General features: G+C 34.4%; 3 protein-coding genes across 3 annotated transcripts; 1 reads left to right on the forward strand and 2 right to left on the reverse strand.

The window, feature by feature from the left end:
- Positions 1–1,201: 1,201 nt before the first annotated feature.
- LOC140060708 (transmembrane protein 179-like) lies at positions 1,202–7,806 on the reverse strand. Its single transcript, XM_072107027.1, has 4 exons — positions 7,420–7,806; positions 6,835–6,969; positions 6,468–6,552; positions 1,202–4,815 (listed from the first exon to the last, which is right to left on the reverse strand). The coding sequence occupies exons 1-4, from the start codon at positions 7,716–7,718 to the stop codon at positions 4,660–4,662; spliced, it is 675 nt and encodes a 224-aa protein (XP_071963128.1). The 5' UTR covers positions 7,719–7,806; the 3' UTR covers positions 1,202–4,659.
- A 150-nt stretch (positions 7,807–7,956) lies between these two features.
- LOC140060706 (pre-mRNA-processing factor 39-like) lies at positions 7,957–20,132 on the forward strand. Its single transcript, XM_072107025.1, has 15 exons — positions 7,957–8,090; positions 8,634–9,367; positions 9,500–9,625; positions 10,226–10,341; positions 10,695–10,862; positions 13,051–13,285; positions 13,559–13,666; positions 13,818–13,982; positions 14,225–14,351; positions 14,451–14,662; positions 14,779–14,838; positions 14,952–15,133; positions 16,787–16,876; positions 17,025–17,250; positions 17,513–20,132. Exons 1-15 carry the CDS (start codon positions 8,015–8,017, stop codon positions 17,564–17,566), a joined length of 2,679 nt encoding a protein of 892 aa, XP_071963126.1. The 5' UTR covers positions 7,957–8,014; the 3' UTR covers positions 17,567–20,132.
- On the reverse strand, positions 18,868–23,272 carry LOC140060707 (glycine N-methyltransferase-like). The gene is made up of 5 exons (XM_072107026.1): positions 22,859–23,272; positions 22,001–22,128; positions 21,136–21,386; positions 20,754–20,920; positions 18,868–20,602 (listed from the first exon to the last, which is right to left on the reverse strand). Exons 1-5 carry the CDS (start codon positions 23,083–23,085, stop codon positions 20,437–20,439), a joined length of 939 nt encoding a protein of 312 aa, XP_071963127.1. The 5' UTR covers positions 23,086–23,272; the 3' UTR covers positions 18,868–20,436.
- Positions 23,273–23,549: the final 277 nt, after the last annotated feature.

The following is a 23,549-nucleotide window of genomic DNA, read 5'->3' on the forward strand; positions in this document are numbered from 1 at the left end:
ATGAATTATTCATGTTTATTTTGTGACGTTTCATGAGGGGTCCCCAACTTATGTACGAAAAAAAAAATCGCGGGCGCAGTGTGTGTGTAATTTATATTGAATTTTTCGTTTTATTTCGTCTATTATGTAGGCCCTAGTCCTAACCGTACTGTGATGTTTTATTTATCTTGCCATTATAATAACTACTATATTAGCACTTTTTGCGTTCCATAGTTTGTAGAGGCCGAGTTGACGGATTATTAGTTTTTGGCCGAGTTGACGTGAGGCCGAGTTGACTTGAGGTGGGGCCGTGTTGACTTGGGGCGACTTGACGTGGGGCCGACTTGACTTTGGCCGAGACGGTTTAGGGCCGAGTTGGATCGAATTCGGAAATATAATGGATTGTTTTTTTCGGTCCCTGGATATTTATGTGTCTTTTAAAGCCCCATTCCCTACGTTTTTTAGATCTAATTTAAGATCACAAACTATATTTAATGTAAAAATAATACTATATGGTCCTATTGCGATAACTTTTTTCGTCTTTAAATGGTTAAAAATGTGAAAAATAAGTCGATTCTAATAATTATAGCGGCCCGCTATAAATCCCAAAATGCATTGCGCGCGGATTGATATTTTTGTTTTTCACCTGTAATTCGCCCACTTTTCGATCGATCGTGAGGCCAAAACAAATGAAAGACTCCTAACTTTTCAGCGAAAATACCGGGTTTTCCCCAATTTGTATCAACGGAGTCTGGCAAAAATAGAAAGACAATTAATGCAGCAACTATACAACGTCAGGCTAGGTATATAGCTCGTGTACGATGTTCGTACGTTACCGATGTTTACCAGCTAGGCCTACAAAACTAAGCCTAGCTAGGCTAGGCCTAAGACCGTCCACGAGAGGTCGATCGCCGCGAGCTACTTAGGTAGTGCATTGTTTCTCACTTTTTATCATAATTTACCATAAAACGTAAATTTAAGACAAGAAATGACATGGTTTAATGTTTTTAAAGTGATATATATGTATTATTTTCCAAAAAACGTCCAAAATTGCAGGGAAGGGGTCTTTAAACCAAACTCTTTATCTTGCTAATAATAGATAGAGATACTGCTACTACGTCATTAATGGCGTTTTCTCTATTTATCAGTTGAACACATTAAAGACAAGACAAGACACAATGCATAAATATACGTTTAACAAGTTTATTATTAAGTACTGATTGTATAAAAAAAATTAAAATGTATTTAAAAAATCTATTTACAAAAAGGTCCCTGAAACCGTAAATCTAAAAAAAATGATTAAAAAATGTTGAATATTGTATTAAATATATATGAAAGACATGTATATAAGAGTCAAAGTTTGTAAATTAATTTACATAAATGTATGCATTATATTTGTTTTTAAATATATTCTATTTTCCAACCAAATAACCATTAACAATTTTTGAAATGCTGGCACAAATATATTATTAAATCTTTTAACCACCACCATATAGTTGATGTAGAAACTCACACAAAAGACGTTTTAGCAGAAAGTTGATCAAACAAGATGGAATGTATACTTGTTTCTATGACAACCATCTCATGATGCAGAATCATGGCACCTGGATAATTCAAAGGCAAGACTTAATGTAGGCTAACTGCTTTGTAACTTGCATATAATAGTATACACATAATGTTATATTCTTAGCTAATTTGAATTTCGAAGACACATTACTGGTTGGAATTGCATCATTCACCATGTCACACAAAAAGCTGACCATGCAATAGTCATCATCATCATCATTAACAATGGAGAAAATAATACATGTCACATGATACGAAATAAACCAATTAAATGGCAAGGATACACTCACTTAGTGTGTTACTGTAAGAATAAATAACAAATATGGGAAATAAACAAAATAGAAAATTGGCATTAACAATGGTAATAATACTGCACTTTCCTGATAATATTCAAGCACAGCCCTCTACTGCACGGTAATATATAATTTTCTACTAATCTATATTATAAGTGAGAGAGTTTGTACGTCTGTCTGTCTGTTTGTTTGTTTGTTCGTTATACAAATTTTTGTTACTGCACGCAATCTTACATATGGGGTATCAAAATGACCGCAATTGTACCGGAAATGTTCTAAGCTATATTTGAACATCATCTGCCACCTAGGATCCAAGTTAGGGACCAAAATGTGGTCAAAACCCCCACTTTCAATGTTTGTTCGTTATACAAATTTCTGTTTCTGCACGTAACCATACGTATGGGGTATCAAAATGATGGCAATTGTACCCGGAAGGTTTTAAACTACATTTAAAAAATTCCCCCGACTCCTGGGGTTTTTGTGGGTGTGGGGTAGTTTGTGATGTCATTTTTGCTAGGGCTCGGGGTTGTAGGCTATCAAATTGTACAATTATACTACAAAAGTTTTACAGTATTTGAATTATCCTCAGCAAGGCGTTTGGGGAATTATAGATATAGATATACATATTTTATTCATTAACCAATATGACACCTATTCAATTACACATTTAGCAAAGTACTTTAACCATATCCAGCTATGTATCGGTCTCTTGGATTACAGACATCCATTTCCTGTGTGAACATACACACGTTCTTTACTGTTACTGTGTTCTACTACTATATTTGAACATCATCCGCCATCTAGGATCGAAATGGTCCATTTTCGATGTTTGTTCGTTATACAAATTTCTGTTTCTGCATGAAACCATACATATAGGCAAAGAATATTTATCACAAGAATGAGTAATCCGCGATTTTCCCTGTAACAGTAATATTGTCCATGTGGTAGGGCGCCGCCATAAGTGTGGATGTATCTGGGATGTATACAACTTTTTGTGACGGTTTCAATAATCAAAGGCTAGACCACTGGTAGTATTTTCATGATATAAAAAATGTTATCAACTACATGCCAACATCATGTTAAATACTATTTGGATATTAATTGTTCGTTTTATGCAATTTATTTAGTAAAAACTGCCGTATAAACAGTTTGCTTTATCAACCGGGCGCTACGATAGCGTGACCGGGCGTGTTGGTGTTTACGCGTTTTCACGAAGGATAATAATAATATCATAAAAACAATACTTAATTTACCGGGCGTAGAGTAGTACACGGCAATGGTAAAGAATAGGCCGTGCTGAGTAACGATTCGTTGATTTTTGGTGTTGCTGTGTTAGGCCTTTTTTGTGAACTAACTTAGCATGTTAGTAAATAATTGTCTGTAAAAGTGAATGTACACTAGTTTGTTAATAAATATGTATTATAAAATAGTTATTTTTATTTATTATTATTTAGTATGTATACATCCGCCCTTATGAGGGCGGGCATCACTCTCTGGAGCTCTCTGTTACAAATTTTTCATGCAAAAATCGCGGAATACTCATTCTTGTGATATATATTCTTTGATATAGGGTATCAAAATTATAGCAAATGTACTGGGAAGGTTTTAAACGACATTGCAAAAATCCGGGGATTTGGTTAGATAGGGTGTGGGAGTTGAGGTTCAGAAGGTTGTGGGGATTTTGCTTAGGCTAGGGGTAGTTGGCTATCAAATTGACCAGAATTGTAGTTAGATAATGTATTTTAATTATCCCTGGGAAGGGGCATGGAGTTTGAGGTGGGGATGTAAGCTTATCACCATGTCCGAAACTGTATTGGGAATGTTTTAAAAACTTTTGAAAACTGCTTCTGAGGGATTATGGATTGGGAGTGCTGGCTAACATAATTTGTACTGGAATCGTCTTAAACACATCACCCAGTACCTGGGGTGTGTTTGGAGGGGAGGAGAAGGAGCGAAAATATTGGCATAATGAAGTAGTCTATATGATTGGAATTGGAATAGGAAAAGTTACTACATTTGAACTGTCCAGGGGAGGAGTTAAGGTTTGTTGATTGTGGTTGGGATGGCGAGAGTATCAAAATTAGATATTTTAATTATCAGCCAATATGACACCTATTCATTTATACAGTTTACAACGTACTTAAAACATACACCTATCATAGCTATGTACACCCCTACCCCTAAAGTTGAATTGAAATTTGTCCTGGGAAGTATTTGTTTTATAAAAAGAGTGTGAGGTGTTATTGGAAGAGGGCTGGAGGTTGGTGAGTATAGGGAGACACTGGGGTCGGGTGTTATGTACTGAGAAAGCTTTAAACTAATTTTGAAACCCGCCCTGGGGCGGGTATACTTGCTAGTTAATTATATGTACTAACTTGCTATGAATTATTAATGTACAGTACTAACAATACAGTGGACATGTATAATGTATATTGTACAGTAAAATAATAATAAAATATTGCTAATGGTAACAACCATGGCATTATTAGAATTTAGCCCTCCAAGCCCAGTTGTAACGTTTTTAACATACAGGCAATCACTGTATTGAGTAAATTAGTTGTTTTATTATATTTGTTGGTATGGAAGTTGAGTGTACGACCTCACATGAGTTCATGGAAGTTGAGTGTACGACCTCACATGAGTTCATGGAAGTTAAGTGTACGACCTCACATGAGTTCATGGAAGTTGAGTGTACGACCTCACATGAGTTCATGGAAGTTGAGTGTACGACCTCACATGAGTTCATGGAAGTTAAGTGTACGACCTCACATGAGTTCATGGAAGTGTACGACCTCACATGAGTTCATGGAAGTGTACGACCTTACATGAGTTCAGGTTCTTGGTATTGGCCAAGAAGACGCTGCCTTTCACGCATCAAACTTCTCATAATGTCTTCTTGTTGGTGATACTGAAACAGTTTAGCTGATGAAAATGCCATCTCCACAAACCAAACAAACAGGGAGAACCACAGACCAAACTATATGCAGATCAAACACATGTTTTATTATTCAATTTTTGTACTAGAGAAGTAGACATCTTTGGGAGCATTGGCTTTAGTTAAAATGGACCTGAAATGGATTTTCGATTTTTTTCATTTTAGAATGATGTTTTGGGGGCTATTAGGTGTTGCTAGAATGTATATTGGTACAAAATATAAATTGGCCCTTTTGGGGAAAGCCCCATTTGAAAATCAAAAAAATTCGCGGGTGACGTCACTTTGCGAATATATTCCTATCCCTCCAATGGACAATTTGCAGTTTTTTGGCTATAACTCTTGAAATCTATGGAGTATTTTCTAAAAAATGCTTGTGCATTTGCAGAAACGTATTTAGAATTTTTTTAGATAAAATTATTACCGTATAAACAGTTATTCATCGAGTAAATGACAATTTAAAATCTTAAAATCAACGTTTTTTTTCTGGCAATACCGAAGTTGGCCTGGCAACGTTGTCCGGGATACAGCTCCGTGCGCAATGATGCGTATCCATATTTTCCGTTCGTGTATTTTGTATCGTTCGTAATTTATACTGCTAAAAATAATGTGCTAGTTTCTTTAGTTTTTAGTTTAGCAGAATTAAATTAGTAATATGAGATGATAATTTATTTTATTTTTTATTTATTACGGTATATATAAAATTACAAAAACAATAGCACATAGCTAATAACGTTTGTATTACAATAAAAAATATTGAAATGAAATCTATAAAAACTACAAAAATAAATTCGGAATATACAATTACAAAATTTCACAATTATTCACTAAAATTTAAAATATTAAGAATCTTAAAATATATACACAATTTTGGAAAATACAATTGCACTTTTATTTAAAAAAACGAAAAATTTACATTATAATATACTAAAGTAAAACCTATCTGCACTGTTCTTTATTTGATTATTATTATTATTATCTTTTAGTATAGGTGGCAACATTGCACAATTATTCACTAAAATATTCACAACATTAAAAATGTTTTATTTGTCACGAATCAGGCAGTTCGAAAACGAATTTTATTCATACAGTATTTTACTTTGGCTTGACATAGAGCGCAGCAAGTTGTTGATATCGCTTTGGTCCTTGGATGCACATGAAACGGAGCCTCGCCGCATGATGTGGGTGGTGGATCGACTCCGTGCAATGGATTGGGGGCCTAGGCCTAGTAAAGGTTTGGGAGGTAGGCCTTCTAAATTCGGGTTTTAGAACAAACGAAGTACATTTTAGGGACCTATATTTCAACAACATTAGATATTGAATAAATTAGTATTAGTGTCAACGCTTCGCGTATCTTTCCAGGCCGTCGTTCATTCACTGACTATCGGGCGGCATACACGCTCTCGATATCATCGTGTGTATATGTGACGTCGTGAATATAGAGGCTTCCGACGGCCGTTGAAATAGAATATTGCAATGCCGTGAGTAATTTTCGCTAATTTACCATGGTATCTTAAAATTTCGTTTTTACTCAAAATACTATACATTTTGTTTTTATTTGTATGGGTTTGTGTTAATTTGATACATTTAAATAACATGTGTGAATTTCTTGAAAATCGAAATTCCATTTCAGGTCCATTTTAAGGGAATGGGTTTGGCCAAAACTAGTAACTAATCCTAATAATAATGCCACTTACCAGTGTTATTCCAAACTGAATGCTAAACTTAGATGCATCAATATGTGCATGTTTCCAAATGTTGGCATATCCTACCATTTCACACCTACATACACAAAGTCATACTGTTAATCAATATGCTAACATGAAATTTAAATTAGATTGGGTTGAGTTTAAAATTGCATATTATTTATATATATATTTAAAAGAACCCACATTAATCAAGATTATGGGTAAATTAGATAGTACTGTATACCATTGGGCGATTCCAGGCTAAAATAAAGAGAATACTTTATTCAGTGATTTCTAGCTTTACCGAGTTGTATGAATATTGACCTAATGGGTGTGTAGACCGAGTGTCTTGTTTTATTACTTGGCGTTAACTTACGATCTTACAAAATTGTCAGAAGTGACCGAATTGCACCAACTCATGAAACCGATGGTAACGATAAGGCAACAGATCATGACCAGGAAGGCAAACATCAAGGTTGATAATGTTGTCAGAAAAACTCCAATAAATGAACTGTAAACAAAAATCATCAATGTCATTAAATATCCATTCAAAGCATTTTTGTAGTAGGAATTTATTTCCCTAATGCTGAATGAAATAATATTTGGTAATATTGTACTGTACAGTATGTCAGGCTCAGAGCAGTCCTAACCTTGTGAAGGTTACTTCAATTTCTGAAAGAATTAAGCTTGAAATTTGTAATATACCATTCATAATCAATTCCAAGCAGGTGGCTTCTCTCTGGTAGGATTTGTTTCTCTGGTAGGTATCTGGTGGTGTTTCGTAAGATCCCCCGGCCTCTAAATCGTAAGTGTAAATATGGGGTACTATAGAGGGTCTGAAAAAAGTGACTGACACAACACCAAGTGAAGTAGGAATTTTTGTTTAAAAATAAAATATATATTTTAATATTAATTACTGTATTAATTAATATTAATATGTATCCACTAACACATTTTTTACCTGTCCGTGTCATTTGCTAGATGTATTGATAACCGAACAATCTGCACAAATGAGAGAATTATCTGGCAAACACCAATGAATATAGTAAAATTGCAGTAACCTGATGCACCCCAATTATCCACATAAAATGATAACCCAGTGGTGTTGTTGGAGTCGTAATGTCCTGAAGCGAACAGCAGACATTTCCCTTCGAATGCCTGATTGTATGAAAACATAGGCGGTAAGACAAACAGGGAAAGTAAAAGTAATAAAACAAATCCACAAACTTGGCTTAACACCAACAGATTACCAAAACCCATTATGAAAGATTTTCAATTAATTTTTATAAATAAAACTTTAAATGTAGAAAACAGCTTGAAAACAGTCATCACAAACTCTCTACTGTCTAGGCCTAATCGATAGCCGAAAAATGAGAGTGAAAAACAACTGTCTAAAGGGGGCGTAAATCACAAATAATCCACACACAAAAAAAAATAAAAAGAGACTCGAGTGAAGTCCGCCCTCAAGTTATAGCCATGGCGCGGCGCGGCGTTGCGCTATTTCTTTTTCGCAGGAATCGAACCGAGCCGAGACTCGAAAGAGCAGCTGATTCAACATGGAAAATAAGGAGTCTGAAAATAATCTAAGTAATCCGTTATTTGATAAAGAATTATTTAGTGATCCAGCTGGAGGTAATTGAACTTAAGATATTTGTGATTTAATTTGAATTAATTTTGAAACATAATAATATATATTTGCTAGGATTAGTATGAGTAGGCCAGGCATAAAAATTGAACTGTGTGTGTTTTTTGTGCAAGAGGGCCTCACGCGTACTCGCTCGATTAGATGGCGTAGGCGTAGGTAGGTAGGCCTGAACTAGAAAAGTAGAAGAAGCCTAGGCTTTATGAATTTACTTCTGCTCTTGCATTATTATTGTATTGGTCCTACCTTTATTAGTAGTACTGTATAGTAACTAATGGCCTACCTACACAATTATTAGGCCTACCTAGTTTTAAATTGTGCTGCTTTTAAAATAAAAAACAACATTTGCAAACAAAAGTACACCTATGTTCTCACCAGCATGTCATAAGAGGTGGTCGGCTGACTGATGGTACTCTTGAACGTAAAATTTATCTGTAGTTTGGCATCCGTAAACATAGACCGTGGCAAAAACCCTGTATGTATTAGATTATGTGCATGACTACTGTAATTTTGTTGCGTTTTTACTTTCCCAGATAATGGAATTGGTGGTGATAACCTAATAGTAATCGATGAATTAAGTTTTGGAGGTGATGGTGACCTTGAGCCTCCATTCCAAGAGCAGCTAGAAAACTTTTTAGAGTCTACTGGAGTGGAAGAAACAATTGATCCACCAATTGCTGGTGCTTCTGGTGAAGAAAGTAATGCAAGTACTATAGTATCGCAAACTGAGCAGGAGGAACCTATGCAAGTTGCAGAAGATACTGCAAAGAGTGTTGTGGTGGAGCAGACAACCACTAACAAGGAAAATATAAAAAGTGAAGGTGCTGATGACAGTGAGGTTCAGAATATGGAAGCTGTAAAGGAAGAGGAAACACCTAAAAAGAAAGAGGAAACAACTGGAAAAGAGGCAGAAATGGAAGTAGCAAAACCTGAAGTAAAAGAAGAAAGTAAGGATGTTGATATGAAAGATGAGGGTGAATCTGCTAAACAGGAAGTAGTAGATGAAAAGAATAAGGACAATGATAAAGAAACAGAGGCAAAACCAGGTGATAAAACAGAAATTAAGGAGGAAAAATCAGATGAAAAAGAAGACAAGCAGGAAATTAAGGATGAAAAACCTAATGATACAATGACAAAAAAAGAGAGAGATGCTAAAATAAAAAGTGACAAGATTTCTCAAGAGCTGGAACATCACTGGAAAGCCGTAAACAAAAACCCAAGTGACTTTACGTCTTGGAGCTATTTTCTGCATTTTGTAGAAACTGGGGTAAGTATTCACTTACAGCAATTAGTATCCACTTACAGCAATACTCTGTCATTAGTTTTTAATTTTGTTGTTGTATTAAAATGAAATTAAAGATTAATGTTAATTAGCAAAAAATGTGTTTTGTTGCAACAGGGTCATCTTGAACCAGCCAGGAAGGCATTCACAGAATTTTTTAGTCGATACCCATACTGCTATGGATACTGGAAGAAGTATGCTGATATGGAGAAGAAAAATGGGAATTTAGACAAAGCAAAGGAGGTAAGTAGCTAATCTAATCCATCCTAATCAAACTAACACCTTTTGCATTGCAGGGCATAACCATTTACTTCTAATTTTCTATAGATAGGCTCTAATCACTATTTCCAAATTTATTTGTTTAGCTGGTGATCTGAAAATGGTAAGTAGTGTTCCAAAAGATCCGGAGTTTCTATAGCCAAGTGAGTTTCTATAGGCAATTACCGGTACAAATGGTCCGTTTATGGTCCACAAGATTTCATATGAAAGTTGTTGACTCCCATTTTTTGCACAGGAAACTTTAGCAGATTTCAATAGTCAGAGCAACGTGGAACATTTTCTGGAAGCACGTGCTTAACTCGGCAAAGACAATGGAGTGGTCAATGCACAGGTTTTTTTCATTTCTTGTTTATGCCGATATCCATTTTTCTAATCGGTCAGTAATAGCTAGGCAGCTTTTTTGGAATGTCTTTTAGACATCGAAATTGGCAAGCTAGTATTAAACTGATAGATTGTATTCGCATGCATCCTGATCATTTATTTATTAATTATCTATCAGTTTTTACTAAGCTTGTTTTTTACTTTGTACAATGTTTTTAAGATGTTGAGATGTTATATTTGCAGGTTTTTGTACAAGGTTTGAAAGCAATTCCCCTAAGTGTTGAATTATGGATCCATTTCATCAACTTTACAATGCAGAATACCAAGGAAGATGAGGAAAGAGTTGAAACTATCAGAAAGTATAAACATAACATTATTTAGTTTACATATTAGAAATAATCTTGTTTATATACCTAACCCTTTATTTTTTAGGACTAAATAAAGGTTTCACTGATAATCCACATTCAAAATATTTACCATTAATCAGTCCAAAATACTGGTCTTCTTTGGAGCAGGGTTTACAGCAGTATAGTACATTCTACATTTTTTTTAAATGAAAAGAACAGCAACATGTGATACAACAATGTCTTTTGTTACTTTTGAAAACGGTTATACTTTAGTTTTTTTCAATTGATGTGTTTAACTTTCCATTTAAATGAATGTTATTACTGTAGTATTCTACATATGTAAGTTTATTTATTGTTGTTTGTAGACTCTTTGAACAAGCTATTGAAGCAGCTGGAACAGATTTTAAATCCGATAAACTTTGGGATATGTATATCAAATTTGAAAGAGAGCAGAAGGATGCAAAACGACTGACTCACATATATGATCGACTGATTCGAATTCCCACACAACTCTACAGTCATCATTTTGAGAAGTGAGTGAATACATTTTTAATTTCATCTTATTAATTTGTATACTATTCAACCAAGAGGAGTAAGGAGTACTGAGAGAGTTAGGGTTAAACGAATAAATTTGGTTAATAAATGAGGCGCTCCAGCTCAAAATCAGCATCCAGATCAGTTTTTTTAATTCCTATCTTTTTATAAATTCCTATTCTTTACATATTAAGCTTTACAATGATATATCATACATTAAATTTAGTTGAACCTATCCAAAGTTATAAGCAGAAAACTAAACAGCACTTTCACTAAAAGGAAATCCAGGTTTTAGAGGAAAATGACTTTGAAATCAACAGAGCGTAAACTGTGCTGGTTTTGGAAAAGGACAGTCAAAACACCATAGCAACAGTAAAGTTCCCATTGTCTGATTCTAAAGAAATTTTGCACACACAATAACAATACAATAAAGAACATTAGTTGTTAAAATCATTAATTTATTTCAACATTATCATTTTCAAAACCAGTATTTTCTCAACTGAATGCCAACAAAATGAAGGTCGACAAAGCATGACACTGAGAAAATTTATATACACATTTTTGAATTACTGTATTAAATGAAAGTATAAAATAAAAGTATAAATAAAAGTATATTAATAAATTGCTATTAAAGTTATTGCCCTGTTAAAAAAGTTAAACCAGTATGAGATGATCGTCAAAAAATTTCATTTAATAGAAAAGTGAATAGATTGCACATTAAAATATAAATACAAAACAAATAAAAATTAAAATATTTGACCAGTTAAAATTGCCGCAACTGTCACTTAAAATCAATATTAATTTTATTTCAAATAAATAAATTGCTAATTCTTCCTCAAATTGTTTTAGGCAAACGTTTTTGTCGGGTCCGTTACCACATCTGCAGCGTTTGAATGATCGGATTTTCTGCAGTTCTCATTTTGAATGTTACACCAATCTGCAGTTTTGTCACAACTAAAGAAAAACAAATACAGTCAGTTTAATTTAACAAACAAGCATGAATGTATTTGTAAAAATCAAATAAAATGTACTTACAGAGGCATTTCATTACATCTAAGGACGTCTACCCTCTGGATAACGGGTATAGGATGGCCATTCTCCACTTCGTTATCGTCAGCAAAAAGTACTAGACCTAGGCTAGCTAGGGCTAGGCCTAGTTGGTCATCATGAGTTGGTTGAGATTACTTCAGCATCCTCATTATTAAAATAAAACCAAAATCATTGGCACCATTTAACGTATCTAGAATTTCCTTAGGCGGGTCCTTCCGAGACATTACGAACGTATTGCGAAAAATCAGTAATATAAATAATAGTTATCGCTCGCTAGATGAATAAAGTATGTTTTCGTGAGAATTTCCCTGGAACATGTGTTGTTCGATCTACTTCGCGCAGGCGCGGTAGCCAGATCGAAGCGTAAACATAGCAAATGCGCATGCTCAGTAATGATGTAATGAAAATTGACCAATCAGCAACGTAGATTTTGCAGATTTGTTTGGGCAAGATAGCAACAACAAGACGGCAATAAGACGATGTTTAATTGGTTAGAATAATATTTTTCCAACGAATCAAGGGCAGGGTTAGATAGAATAAAATCTAAGCTTTCTGCCGATACCAAACATGGCGGAGTTTGCGAAGGAGAAAGCCGATGATACTTCTAGCGAAAAATGGAGTATTTTATTGTCGTTCGGGTACATTTTTGTTTTCAGATATTTTAAAAGAAACACACTTCAAAGATTACGGAATTTAACACATTTTTATTTATTGGTTCATAATAAGACTTCGTGGGTAGGTAAAACACATATCAATAATTCATATTATGTAAAAAAAATTAAATTGAAAATTTTTTCAAATTCGCTGAAATTGAACTTTGTGATAGTTATTACATAGGTTGGTCTATTGCGACACAGCGCCGCTTTTGAGCTGGAGCGCCTCAAATGTCTCACTAGACTCTGAATTTGTTTTCCATTACAGTGCCTGAGCATCAATAGGCAATGTCTTGAACATAAAACAAAATGCGATAATAGTAATAACACAAAAAGTTCTGTATACAGTATCAAACTTTATGTGACAACAGAATATGCATGATGTCATATCACTTGTATTTGGGCATATCACTACTGCATTTAAGCATATTTCTACCATATTTGGGCACATTACATCTTAGTCACAAAAATTACCTTTTGCAAGGTTCAAGAAACACCTAAACAGTCAACCAATCAAAGATGTTCTGTCAGACGCTGAACATGAAAAGCTTCGACTGGAATTTCTTGACGACATTGAAGCTGAGCTTGAGGCGTCTATGAAAGATGATGAAACGGATATCCCAGGCGGAGATGTTGCACCCCCAGGCCTTGATGATGCCCCACCAGGAGTAAGCGATGAACCCCCAGACGACCAACAAAAAAAGAGTACTATTAAAGAGGTTAGTAACACAGTGATCATTTGAGCTGAAGATAAATAACTAAATTTAACATTTATAAATTATTATACAAATAAAAAAGCAATTTTTCCCGAATGTTCAGTGTATAGAACCACTTTCCTTGTTTTTGAAGAAATTTGTTTTTTTTAATTGTTTTTTATTAAAAGTATATGTGATATTGTAAGTGATTTTGAGATTTAAAAAAATTTCTATATTAGTTTTTGGGTCAAAATACGTACTTTGACGTATATTTTACTGAATAATTAATCTTTATAGATGAAAAATGAAGGAGATCAAATTAAAGAAAAAGCGTTGAAAAGTCGCAATGCAATTCATAAAGAAACTGAACAGGAAGTGAGCAAGAGATGGACTTTTGAAGAAGCTGTAAGTTAATATTTAATATGTGTGTCACCATCCACCATATGCATTAGTTATACCCATCCTACAATATATACAAGTTTATACTTTTAGAGGGAGCTAACAATAAATAAGAAATATACTGGTGGTGTAAATCCTATTGTCCTTTTTCTTTCAGATTAAAAGACCTTATTTCCATGTCAAGCCATTGGAGAAACCACAACTTAAAAACTGGATTGAGTATCTAGATTTTGAGATTGCTGAAGGAATGTTAGAACGAGTGGTGATTCTTTTTGAAAGGTGCCTTATTGCCTGTGCTCTCTATGAAGACCTTTGGCTTAAGGTAATTATGTCATACTTTCTTTATGTTAAGTACCTAGAGTATGTCATGTTATCGTTGGCATGAAATTTGCTGTTCAATATATATGTTTTAGGTTTAAACCATTCACACTTAATTTGTTATATTATGGCAAGTTTATGGAGCCCCACAGTATTGATGGAGTATGTCATGTTATCGTTGGCATGAAATTCGTTGTTCAATATATATGTTTTAGGTTTAAACCATTCACACTTAATTTTTTTTAGTATGCCAAGTTTATGGAGCCCCACAGTATTGATGGAGTGCGTTCAGTTTACACAAGAGCTTGTACCATCCATCTTCCAAACAAGTTAAACATTGTATCTCACTGGGCTGCATTTGAAGAAACTCAAGGTACATGAACATTTATTTATTTTAGTACAGTAAGTTGTGTGAATGTATTAAGTCATAATTATTTGATCATTTATGTTGTAATTTTAATTACTTTTTAAGGAAACCATGAAAAGGCTCGTGAAATCTTAGAAGACCTTGAGAAACGACACCCAAAGTCCACACTCATCATCCTGCGTCAGATCAACTTTGAGAGGCGAATCGGATGTCATGACAACGCTATCAAGATTTTTAAGAAAGCTCTACAAAAAGCCGAAAACAACAAGAAAGAATTTGTTTTCTTCAGTAGCAAACTTGCGAGATATCAGCATAAGGTTTGTCATTCATTCATCAACATCTAAAATAAAGAAACTAGTATTTTGTGTATTCAATGTAGATTTATTAGCAAATTTATTGTTTTATTAACCGTTTTAATACTTAATTCCTGCAGATTTTAGGAGACTTTGACAAAGCAAAAGAAGTATTAAACTCTGCTTTAAAGAAAGACTTGGTAAGTAGATTGTTACAATCTGAATTAGGTCTATTTATGTGTAGGGAGTAATGTCACAATGTTCCTTATCTTTTGACCAATTTTGTAACCATGTTTTCTTATAATGTGCACAGGACAATGCAGAGATATACCTGCAGTTGTTGGACCTTGAGTTCCAAAAGTTTCCTCCAAATGAATACAATGTGATGGAACTCTTTCAAATGATTCAAACATCAGGATTGGATGCTTCAACTAAGTTCATGTTCTCACAGAGGAGGATGGAATTTATTTTAGACTTTGGACAAGATGTCAAACAGTAAGTTGACAAGGTTCTTTGTACTGGCATTGTAGCTTCCTACAGTTGGCAGGTTTATAAGTTTGATTTGTCTATTTTAATAAACACAGAATTATTAGTTATCCGCACTTGGCGGATAACTCCTTGTGATTGTATGGGATCATCATTTTTTTTTTCTGTATTATTGGTTATCCGCAACCGTAAGGTATTGTGGATAACCCTTGTTATTGTAAAGATCTTTTTTTTTTTCATCTTCTTTGTTCTTCTTTCTTTCCCGGAATTTTGTTGCACGCATATCTCTCATCCTTGTCAACATAAGATTGTATAACTTTGTCATAAGATTGAACTGTAGCTGTAGATGTGCAGGAAACTTAGTTATATGACGTTAGAGTCGCGTAGCGTAAGTTACGCGCGATTTTATGAATTTCAATGATTGGTCATAGATTATAAACCAAAAGTCATTTTGTATTGACACTTGGTGAAAATTTAAGTCATAAAGGGCAAACTTTCTATGGATTAAAAATGGCATGTTTCACAAGAAGTTACGCGCGCACGCGCATTTAAAGTTTCAAAATGCGCAAAATTAATTTCTAATCAAATTTCTACGCTGATCATGACATTTTGAGCATTTCAAAAATTCCCGCGCGGGAAAAAAATTTAATGTTGTCAAAATTATGCCTATTTTGAATCTTTTATAGCTTCTCAGGATCAACGATTACCCCTAATTTTTTTAACTTAATATGTAAGCAGATATGTTGTAGATATGAATTCATGCAGAATTTTTACCTCACGGATGTTGTGACGTCATCATATGGCCACACGAATGTAAAATATAGGATTTTTTTGTCTTTCGTTATTGCTCATCACATTCAATGGAGCGCATCACGCTTATACGTATTCCTTTTTCTCCGAGATTTTAATATTGTCCAGGTCAATCAACTATCATTCGCATGAGATAAAAATATTTTAATTTTTATGACGTCATCATGCCTAAAAATTTAAATTACGTGGGTCATTAATTTCATCTTTACAGTAAAGTTTAATCTGTAATAGCCTGTAAAAATAAAATGTGATAATCACGATTAAAACATTTTCTGGAAGCTATTGGATTGTAGATATGAAATCATGTGAACATTTTGCCAATCAAATGTTGTGACGTCATCATATGGCCAGTTAAATAAAAAAAGTCGTAATTTCATCTTTTGCATCATAGTTCATTTTATTTAAAAGAGCGCGCATCAATATTTAACGTATTCAAATTTCTTCTACACGTTAATATGTTGTTGCTGAGATAATTTCCTTCTGAAATTGCTATCTTAGTGTTTCATCTTGATACCGTCGCCATGTTACAAATTTGAATAAATGGCGGGTCCCGTAATTTCACCTATTCTACACTGTATGGATTGTAATATGTATACAGATTATACTGTTTATACTGTATATACTATATGACACAAAATTGACAGAATTCAGCACTAACAACATATTCTTCAGATCAGGTCATAATGCCATAATCTTTTTCCGTGTGCAAAATTCCAACGTATGACTTGCGCGTGGCGTTTGTCGTGCGGATAACTAACTCGTCAAAGTGACGAGTTTCATGTCTAGTTTTAATTTATTCTAGCATCATTTTTATAACAATAATTTTTGTAATTAATATTTTATATTTTTTAGGTTGTTGCAAGTGTTTTCCGAGAACCAGAAAATGCTAAAATTGCAGCAATTGGCCCAAAAGAAAAGAGCAGCTTCAGAGAGCACCTCCGAGTATGTTATTAGATATCTTTTATACAAATTAATATCCCAGTAATGTATTGAAAGGACTGTAGTAATGTCTTGAATTCATTAGAGGTTTCATATATTTAACTTTTGCTGTATTGTACAGTATTAATGATAGTTTCTTTTTTCCGTTCAGAAATGCAGCACCACCAGAAAAGAAAGCAAAGACTGAAGCCAAAGCATCTGGTGATGGTGCCACATCTTCGGATGTCTCATTAGCCCAGAACCAACAACAAGCACAGGTACAGCAGTCATACCAGCAACCAATGCATCAAAACAGACCACCACCACCACAGCAGATGATGCCGCCTTATCAACAACAAGGATATAACTATGGTTGGAATCAGTACAACCAACCACCAGTGAGTACTACTTCATATACTTTTTCAGTTAATACGGATTGGACCCCATTGGAAATAAGTTTACTTTTATTTGTCGACTTAATGGGTTATCCTGGTATTCTTTTTGTACATTGTATATTTTAACTTTTGTGTATGAATATCGAATAAAATCAATCAATCATATGCTTGTATTTTAGCCAAGTAAATGATTGGATTCAATGATTTTTTACACTGATATTTTTGTTCAGTTTTTGGGTAGTAATTTGTTGTTTCTTTTATGCAGCACAATGCTTACAACTACCAACAGTGGGGTGGCTACAACCAAGGATACTATTAAGCACAGACTCAACTACCAACAGTGGGTGGCTACAACCAAGGATAATATTAAGCACAGACTCCACTACCAACAGTGGGTGGCTACAACCAAGGATACTATTAAGCACAGACTCAACTACCAACAGTGGGTGGCTACAACCAAGGATACTATTAAGCACAGACTCAACTACCAACAGTGGGTGGCTACAACCAAGGATACTATTAAGCACAGACTCAACTACCAACAGTGGGTGGCTACAACCAAGGATACTATTAAGCACAGACTCAACTACCAACATTGGGATGCCTACAACCAAGGATACTTAAGCACAGACTCAACTACCAACAGTGGGTGGCTACAACCAAGGATAATATTAAGCACAGACTCAACTACCAACAGTGGGTGGCTACAACCAAGGATACTATTAAGCACAGACTCAACTACCAACAGTGGGTGGCTACAACCAAGGATACTATTAAGCACAGACTCAACTACCAACATTGGGATGCCTACAACCAAGGATACTTAAGCACAGACTCAACTACCAACAGTGGGTGGCTACAACCTAGGATAATATTAAGCACAGACTCAACTACCAACAGTGAGGTGGTTTCAACCAAGGATACTATTAAGCACAGACTCAACTACCAACAGTGGGTGGCTACAACCAAGGATACTATTAAGCACAGACTCAACTACCAACATTGGGATGCCTACAACCAAGGATACTTAAGCACAGACTCAACTACCAACAGTGGGTGGCTACAACCAAGGATAATATTAAGCACAGACATAACTACCAACAGTGGGTGGCTACAACCAAGGATACTATTAAGCACAGACTCAACTACCAACAGTGGGTGGCTACAACCAAGGATACTATTAAGCACAGACTCAACTACCAACAGTGGGTGGCTACAACCAAGGATACTATTAAGCACAGACTCAACTACCAACAGTGGGTGGCTACAACCAAGGATACTTAAGCACAGACTCAACTACCAACAGTGGGTGGCTACAACCAAGGATAATATTAAGCACAGACTCAACTACCAACAGTGAGGTGGTTTCAACCAAGGATACTATTAAGCACAGACTCAACTACCAACAGTGGGTGGCTTCAACCAAGGATACTATTAAGCACAGACTTAACTACCAACATAACCATGGATATTTAAGCACAGACTCAACTACCAACAGTGGGTGGCTACAAGCATGGATACTATTAAGCACAGACTCAACTACCAACAGTGGGTTGTATTACCATGTATACTTAAACACAGACGCCTAAATGAAATTCACAATATAGTGGTGTACAGAAATTCTTCTAAAACCTTGTACAGTATTTCTTTATTCACGTTATTATGTCTTAATCATGAGTGAGATTCAAATTAATTTTATCTCATCTCAAAATTGTGTTTGTTTCATGACATTTGCATGTCCTGTAAACAATACGTAATTCCATATAACTCAAGTGTGTTATGCTACCGTGAATGATTGGCCTTATCCAGATTAGTATTATCGATTTTTTTAATCAATTCACAATGGTGTTCAGATTGGACGTATTTTTGGTTTGTCTTGGAGCATAAATTCGTCTACCTTGTGTCCAAGTTGGATTAATAAAGTTCTCGTCTTTCAGAAGTTTGGCCCTTTTCGCGTTGAGATTTTCCTGTATATTGTAGATACTTGTTTGTACCCTTTAAGTTTCTTAATTATAATATACCCTCTTTGGTGTTGGTATTGGTTTAACTACACTATTATTGTAATGTATATTGGATATCTCAACTTATACCCTTTTCAGATGTGCATAAATTGTTACGATTTGTAACCAGGTTTGATCTTCTGATTTACGCGAACCTGTAATTGCACGCTATTTGATCACTATGACTGATCGTTTAATACCAGGGAAAATCACACGCAGTAATAACTCGGGGATATTTTCCAACAAATTGTATTCACACTATGCAAACCTGGTTACAATTTGCATTTTCAGATGTGAAAAGGGTATTAGTTGAGATGTATTTTACTATGCCATCGGTTTTTGTAAATTTTTGGTTTTAAATTTGCTTTATGTATAGAAGGTCGCCATTATTTTAATTTTCACTGGCAGCAATAGAGAGAAATGGCGCCAGTAATGAATACTATAGGCCTAGTCTAATGTAGACATGAGATATTTTTAGGAATATGATTGTGAATGATGGATGACTTTTATACATATTTCATTGTTTTATTGTGTAAATACACAAATACAACAAGAATTATGATCGTTACAGCAACAACATCGGTTAGACGACGCCATGATTCACGCGTATAAACATAGGAAATGTGTTGCCCTCAACGGTTTGTTATGATTTTATACCCACTCGATCGGATTTTAGACGTCTGTTCGCCATTTCTCTCTATTGTATTATGTAAATGTATGTAAAATATAGTACTGTATAACTCTACACACCTGCATAATAAAGAACATCTTTGCAATCATGTTATTACATACTACAGAACAACCAAGCAGGGAAGTGCGATTTGATTAAACATTATTATAGGTTCTGAAGAATAGCTGCATATCTAATAAAAACTTAACATTTGATCCATGTGTTGTAAATGTACCAGAAAGTTTCTGTAATAAATGCATCACACACTAAAGTCTATTAAAAACATAACACATCAAGTTTACCATTACTGTATTTTCATATTCAGTTGCATATACTGTACCTACATCATTTTTTAGGCATTTATTCTTAAAGACATGATTTAACCAAAGGCACATACTTTCGAAACTAACTTTACAGTCTTGACAATTACTGAAATATGCCAGAATACAGTTCATCTTTACAACTGACTGGTAAGGCTCTCATAATTAGAACACTGTAGAGAAAGTTATCTTAAAAAATTTAGGCTGCTGGTTTTTCTATGACATGGATGTAATAAGCAGGATTATCCACCTCATTCAAAGGTTTGTAGTCTCCATACACCTTATGTTTACAGTTGTTACCGAATGCCTCCATTAGTAATTCTGTGAATGCTTTCAGTCGATGTGGATAGTATGACAGTCGAAACCTGATGGGGAAAAAAAAACAGATTTGAAAAATGTCACTGTTGCTATAAATAACAAATGATTACAGTAAGATCCACAGATTAAAATAGGAAAATATATATTTCTGTATGGCAATATTGATATTGCTAATAATACATTTTTGTTCTGTCTTACTTGTAGACTGAGTCTTCACTTTTGTCCAACTTCATTCGTTTTCTGGAAGATTCTGCTAGTGTTTGTTCTTGTGCTTTCTCAATATCGATATAGTAATCCAATGTCACCATAGATGATTTACCATTAACATACAAGACAGATGTTTGTATGTCATTTACACAATTACCCTAAGAAGATAAAAGAAATTATTAGGAAGTTCTATTTTTCACAAATAACTCTGGAAGCACTCCTCTTTGATCACACAACCGGTTCAAGTAGGAGCAGTCTTTAATTCTACTTAAATTTCCCTATATAATCCATTCAACCACACTAGAGTACAATGAAGTGAACTGAAAGCATTGGAACTACTTATTCTTTTATCCGTTTAGTACCGTTACTTTACCTGATAGTAAATGTTTTTGACAGGAGCCCGACCAGAATCCAATATAGCGTCATAATTGCGATGATCAATTATCATAACTCCTCCTGGCTTTACCATGTGTGCAAAATTTTTCAGAGCCGTTTTGATGTTTCTTAAATCACCATCAAAATCTGGAAGATGGGCAAAAGAATTTCCAAGACAAATAACACTATCAAAGGCTCTGTCTGCACCAATGTCATCAGGTAGAGTCAACCAATTGCCAATATCAATTTCTGAAATAGAAATAAACAAGAAAAAGTCAGAAAGAAATGCTTTATAATAATATATATATACAGTATTTTTTGATATACTTTTTTTTTATTTGCCCTGTCGAGGGGGTAAATTGAGAAATTGGAATAATGTTTTAATTAACTTATTATTAATACATTACTGAGTGATGATTGATACATTGTTTATATTGGGCACATATGTGCAGTATACATTGATCTATGAGACAATGCACATATCATCTTGGTCCTCTAGGTCAACTTTACTGAAAAGGGGTTCAACTTCCCCTGCTCTCCCCCACTTTATAAAAGGCATGAGAAATGTCTATCATTGTGTTTATATATATGTGCATTGCATAAAATGTTGCCCAGTTCTCACTGCCTCTAACAAATTGGCTTATTTGTCAAGAGAACACCAACAATATTCCTAGACAGTTAGACAGCATTTTATAAGTTTAAAAAATACTGCTGAATTATTACAGTATAGATACGAACCTGTAAATCAAAGTGGAGGAATATGTCATCAAAATTACGGTGAAATTGTTGTTCAATCTTACCTATATATAAATGGGATTAAGTTTTGAGAGAAATCATTAATTCTTGAAAACAAGAACTGTTACCCCATTTATCAAAGGCCTCTTCCTTTCTTCGTGTCCATCTTTCTTTGAAAGCGTGCATGATCATCTTATCAGAGGCATCACAACTTGTCACCAAAAAACCAGATTCTAATAACATTATTGAATCTATCCTATATTCAAATAAAAATGTACAGTGAAATATTATTTATATTAAGAAAATAAAAAAATATATTTATTTTATTATATTTTTAATTTCGTTTCATTGGATGATGCATGCTAACCAAACCTTCTCTACAGAATATACAAACCGGAATTGTTGCTGATGATAAAGGAGGTCAATGTCAATTTACACATTTTGCTCTCTACTAACTATACTACTACTACTAATCTATATATATATATATACACATATACATATGACTTTATCCAAATTCCCTCACTTGCACTGATGAAGGGCTAGTGTTGCCCGAAAGCAACTTTTCTGGCTGTTTACTTTATCGTTTTGATTTAGCTTTTCGCTTTTTTTTTGTATCTCCATTGAGATCCAGCCACTGATACCCACAGCATAGTCATTTTTCATTGCTTATTTTATTTTTATCTCCATTGAGACCCAGCCACTGATACCCACAGCATTGTCATTTTTCATTGCTTATTTTATTTTTATCTCCATTGAGATCCAGCCACTGATACCCACAGCATTGTCATTATTTTCAGTACTATTGCCTTTGGATTTATACATATACATATATATATATACTATTACTAGAGGATGTGAATACATGGATAATAAAAAATAATAGTTGATAGACATCCTCTTATAATTATATTAATTTCATTTTATATCTTTATATAAACTCCATCATGCATCATCAAAAACGTTTAAATATGCAATTTTCTTACCCAGTTCCACATGCAACATCAAGTATGGTGTTGCAGTTCTTTTCTCTGAGCAGTTTGATAATCCAATCTTTGTAGTAGTCTGTTCTACCAGATTTCGTACCAATGTAGCACTCCCACACTTTAGCGGCCTTACCGTCGGCATACTGATCGCGGATACCTTCCGCTGGGATACCCAGTGATCGCGTTCGGAACACACTGTCGATTCGTTCTGACCCAGACTTTGACATGATGTTTTTCGATTAATTATAAAACAACAAATTTAGGCGTACAATTTAGACCTATTTATGTAGTGGTTTCTACAGATATTTAACGTGAGCTTCTTTTTAAGAATAAATTCGCTAACTAACAATATTACTGTACAATTCTGGATAGAACTGGTTCCAAATATGGTATTTGCAGCAACATAACACAATAAGGTTTTTCCAGGGACGTGGTGGCGTGGCGACGGTGTGTTAAGTAAGCCAATCAAATCGCTAGAAAGTAAGAACGATGATACTGTACTCTCTGTGCTACCATGGACCAATAAAATTAGGTAATTTATTTATAGGTCCATGGTGCTACTTGTGCACGTGTTATTTTACCAGGAGATACGAAATTTATATAACAGTTAAATAATACATAATAAGTAATAAGTCAACCTTCTTTTTAATTTATTTTACCAACAAACCATATTCATTGGAGGAGAATTCTT

The sequence above is a fragment of the Antedon mediterranea genome, chromosome 10 (genome assembly GCF_964355755.1).
Source record: "Antedon mediterranea chromosome 10, ecAntMedi1.1, whole genome shotgun sequence".
NCBI classification, from domain to species: Eukaryota; Metazoa; Echinodermata; class Crinoidea; order Comatulida; family Antedonidae; genus Antedon; species Antedon mediterranea.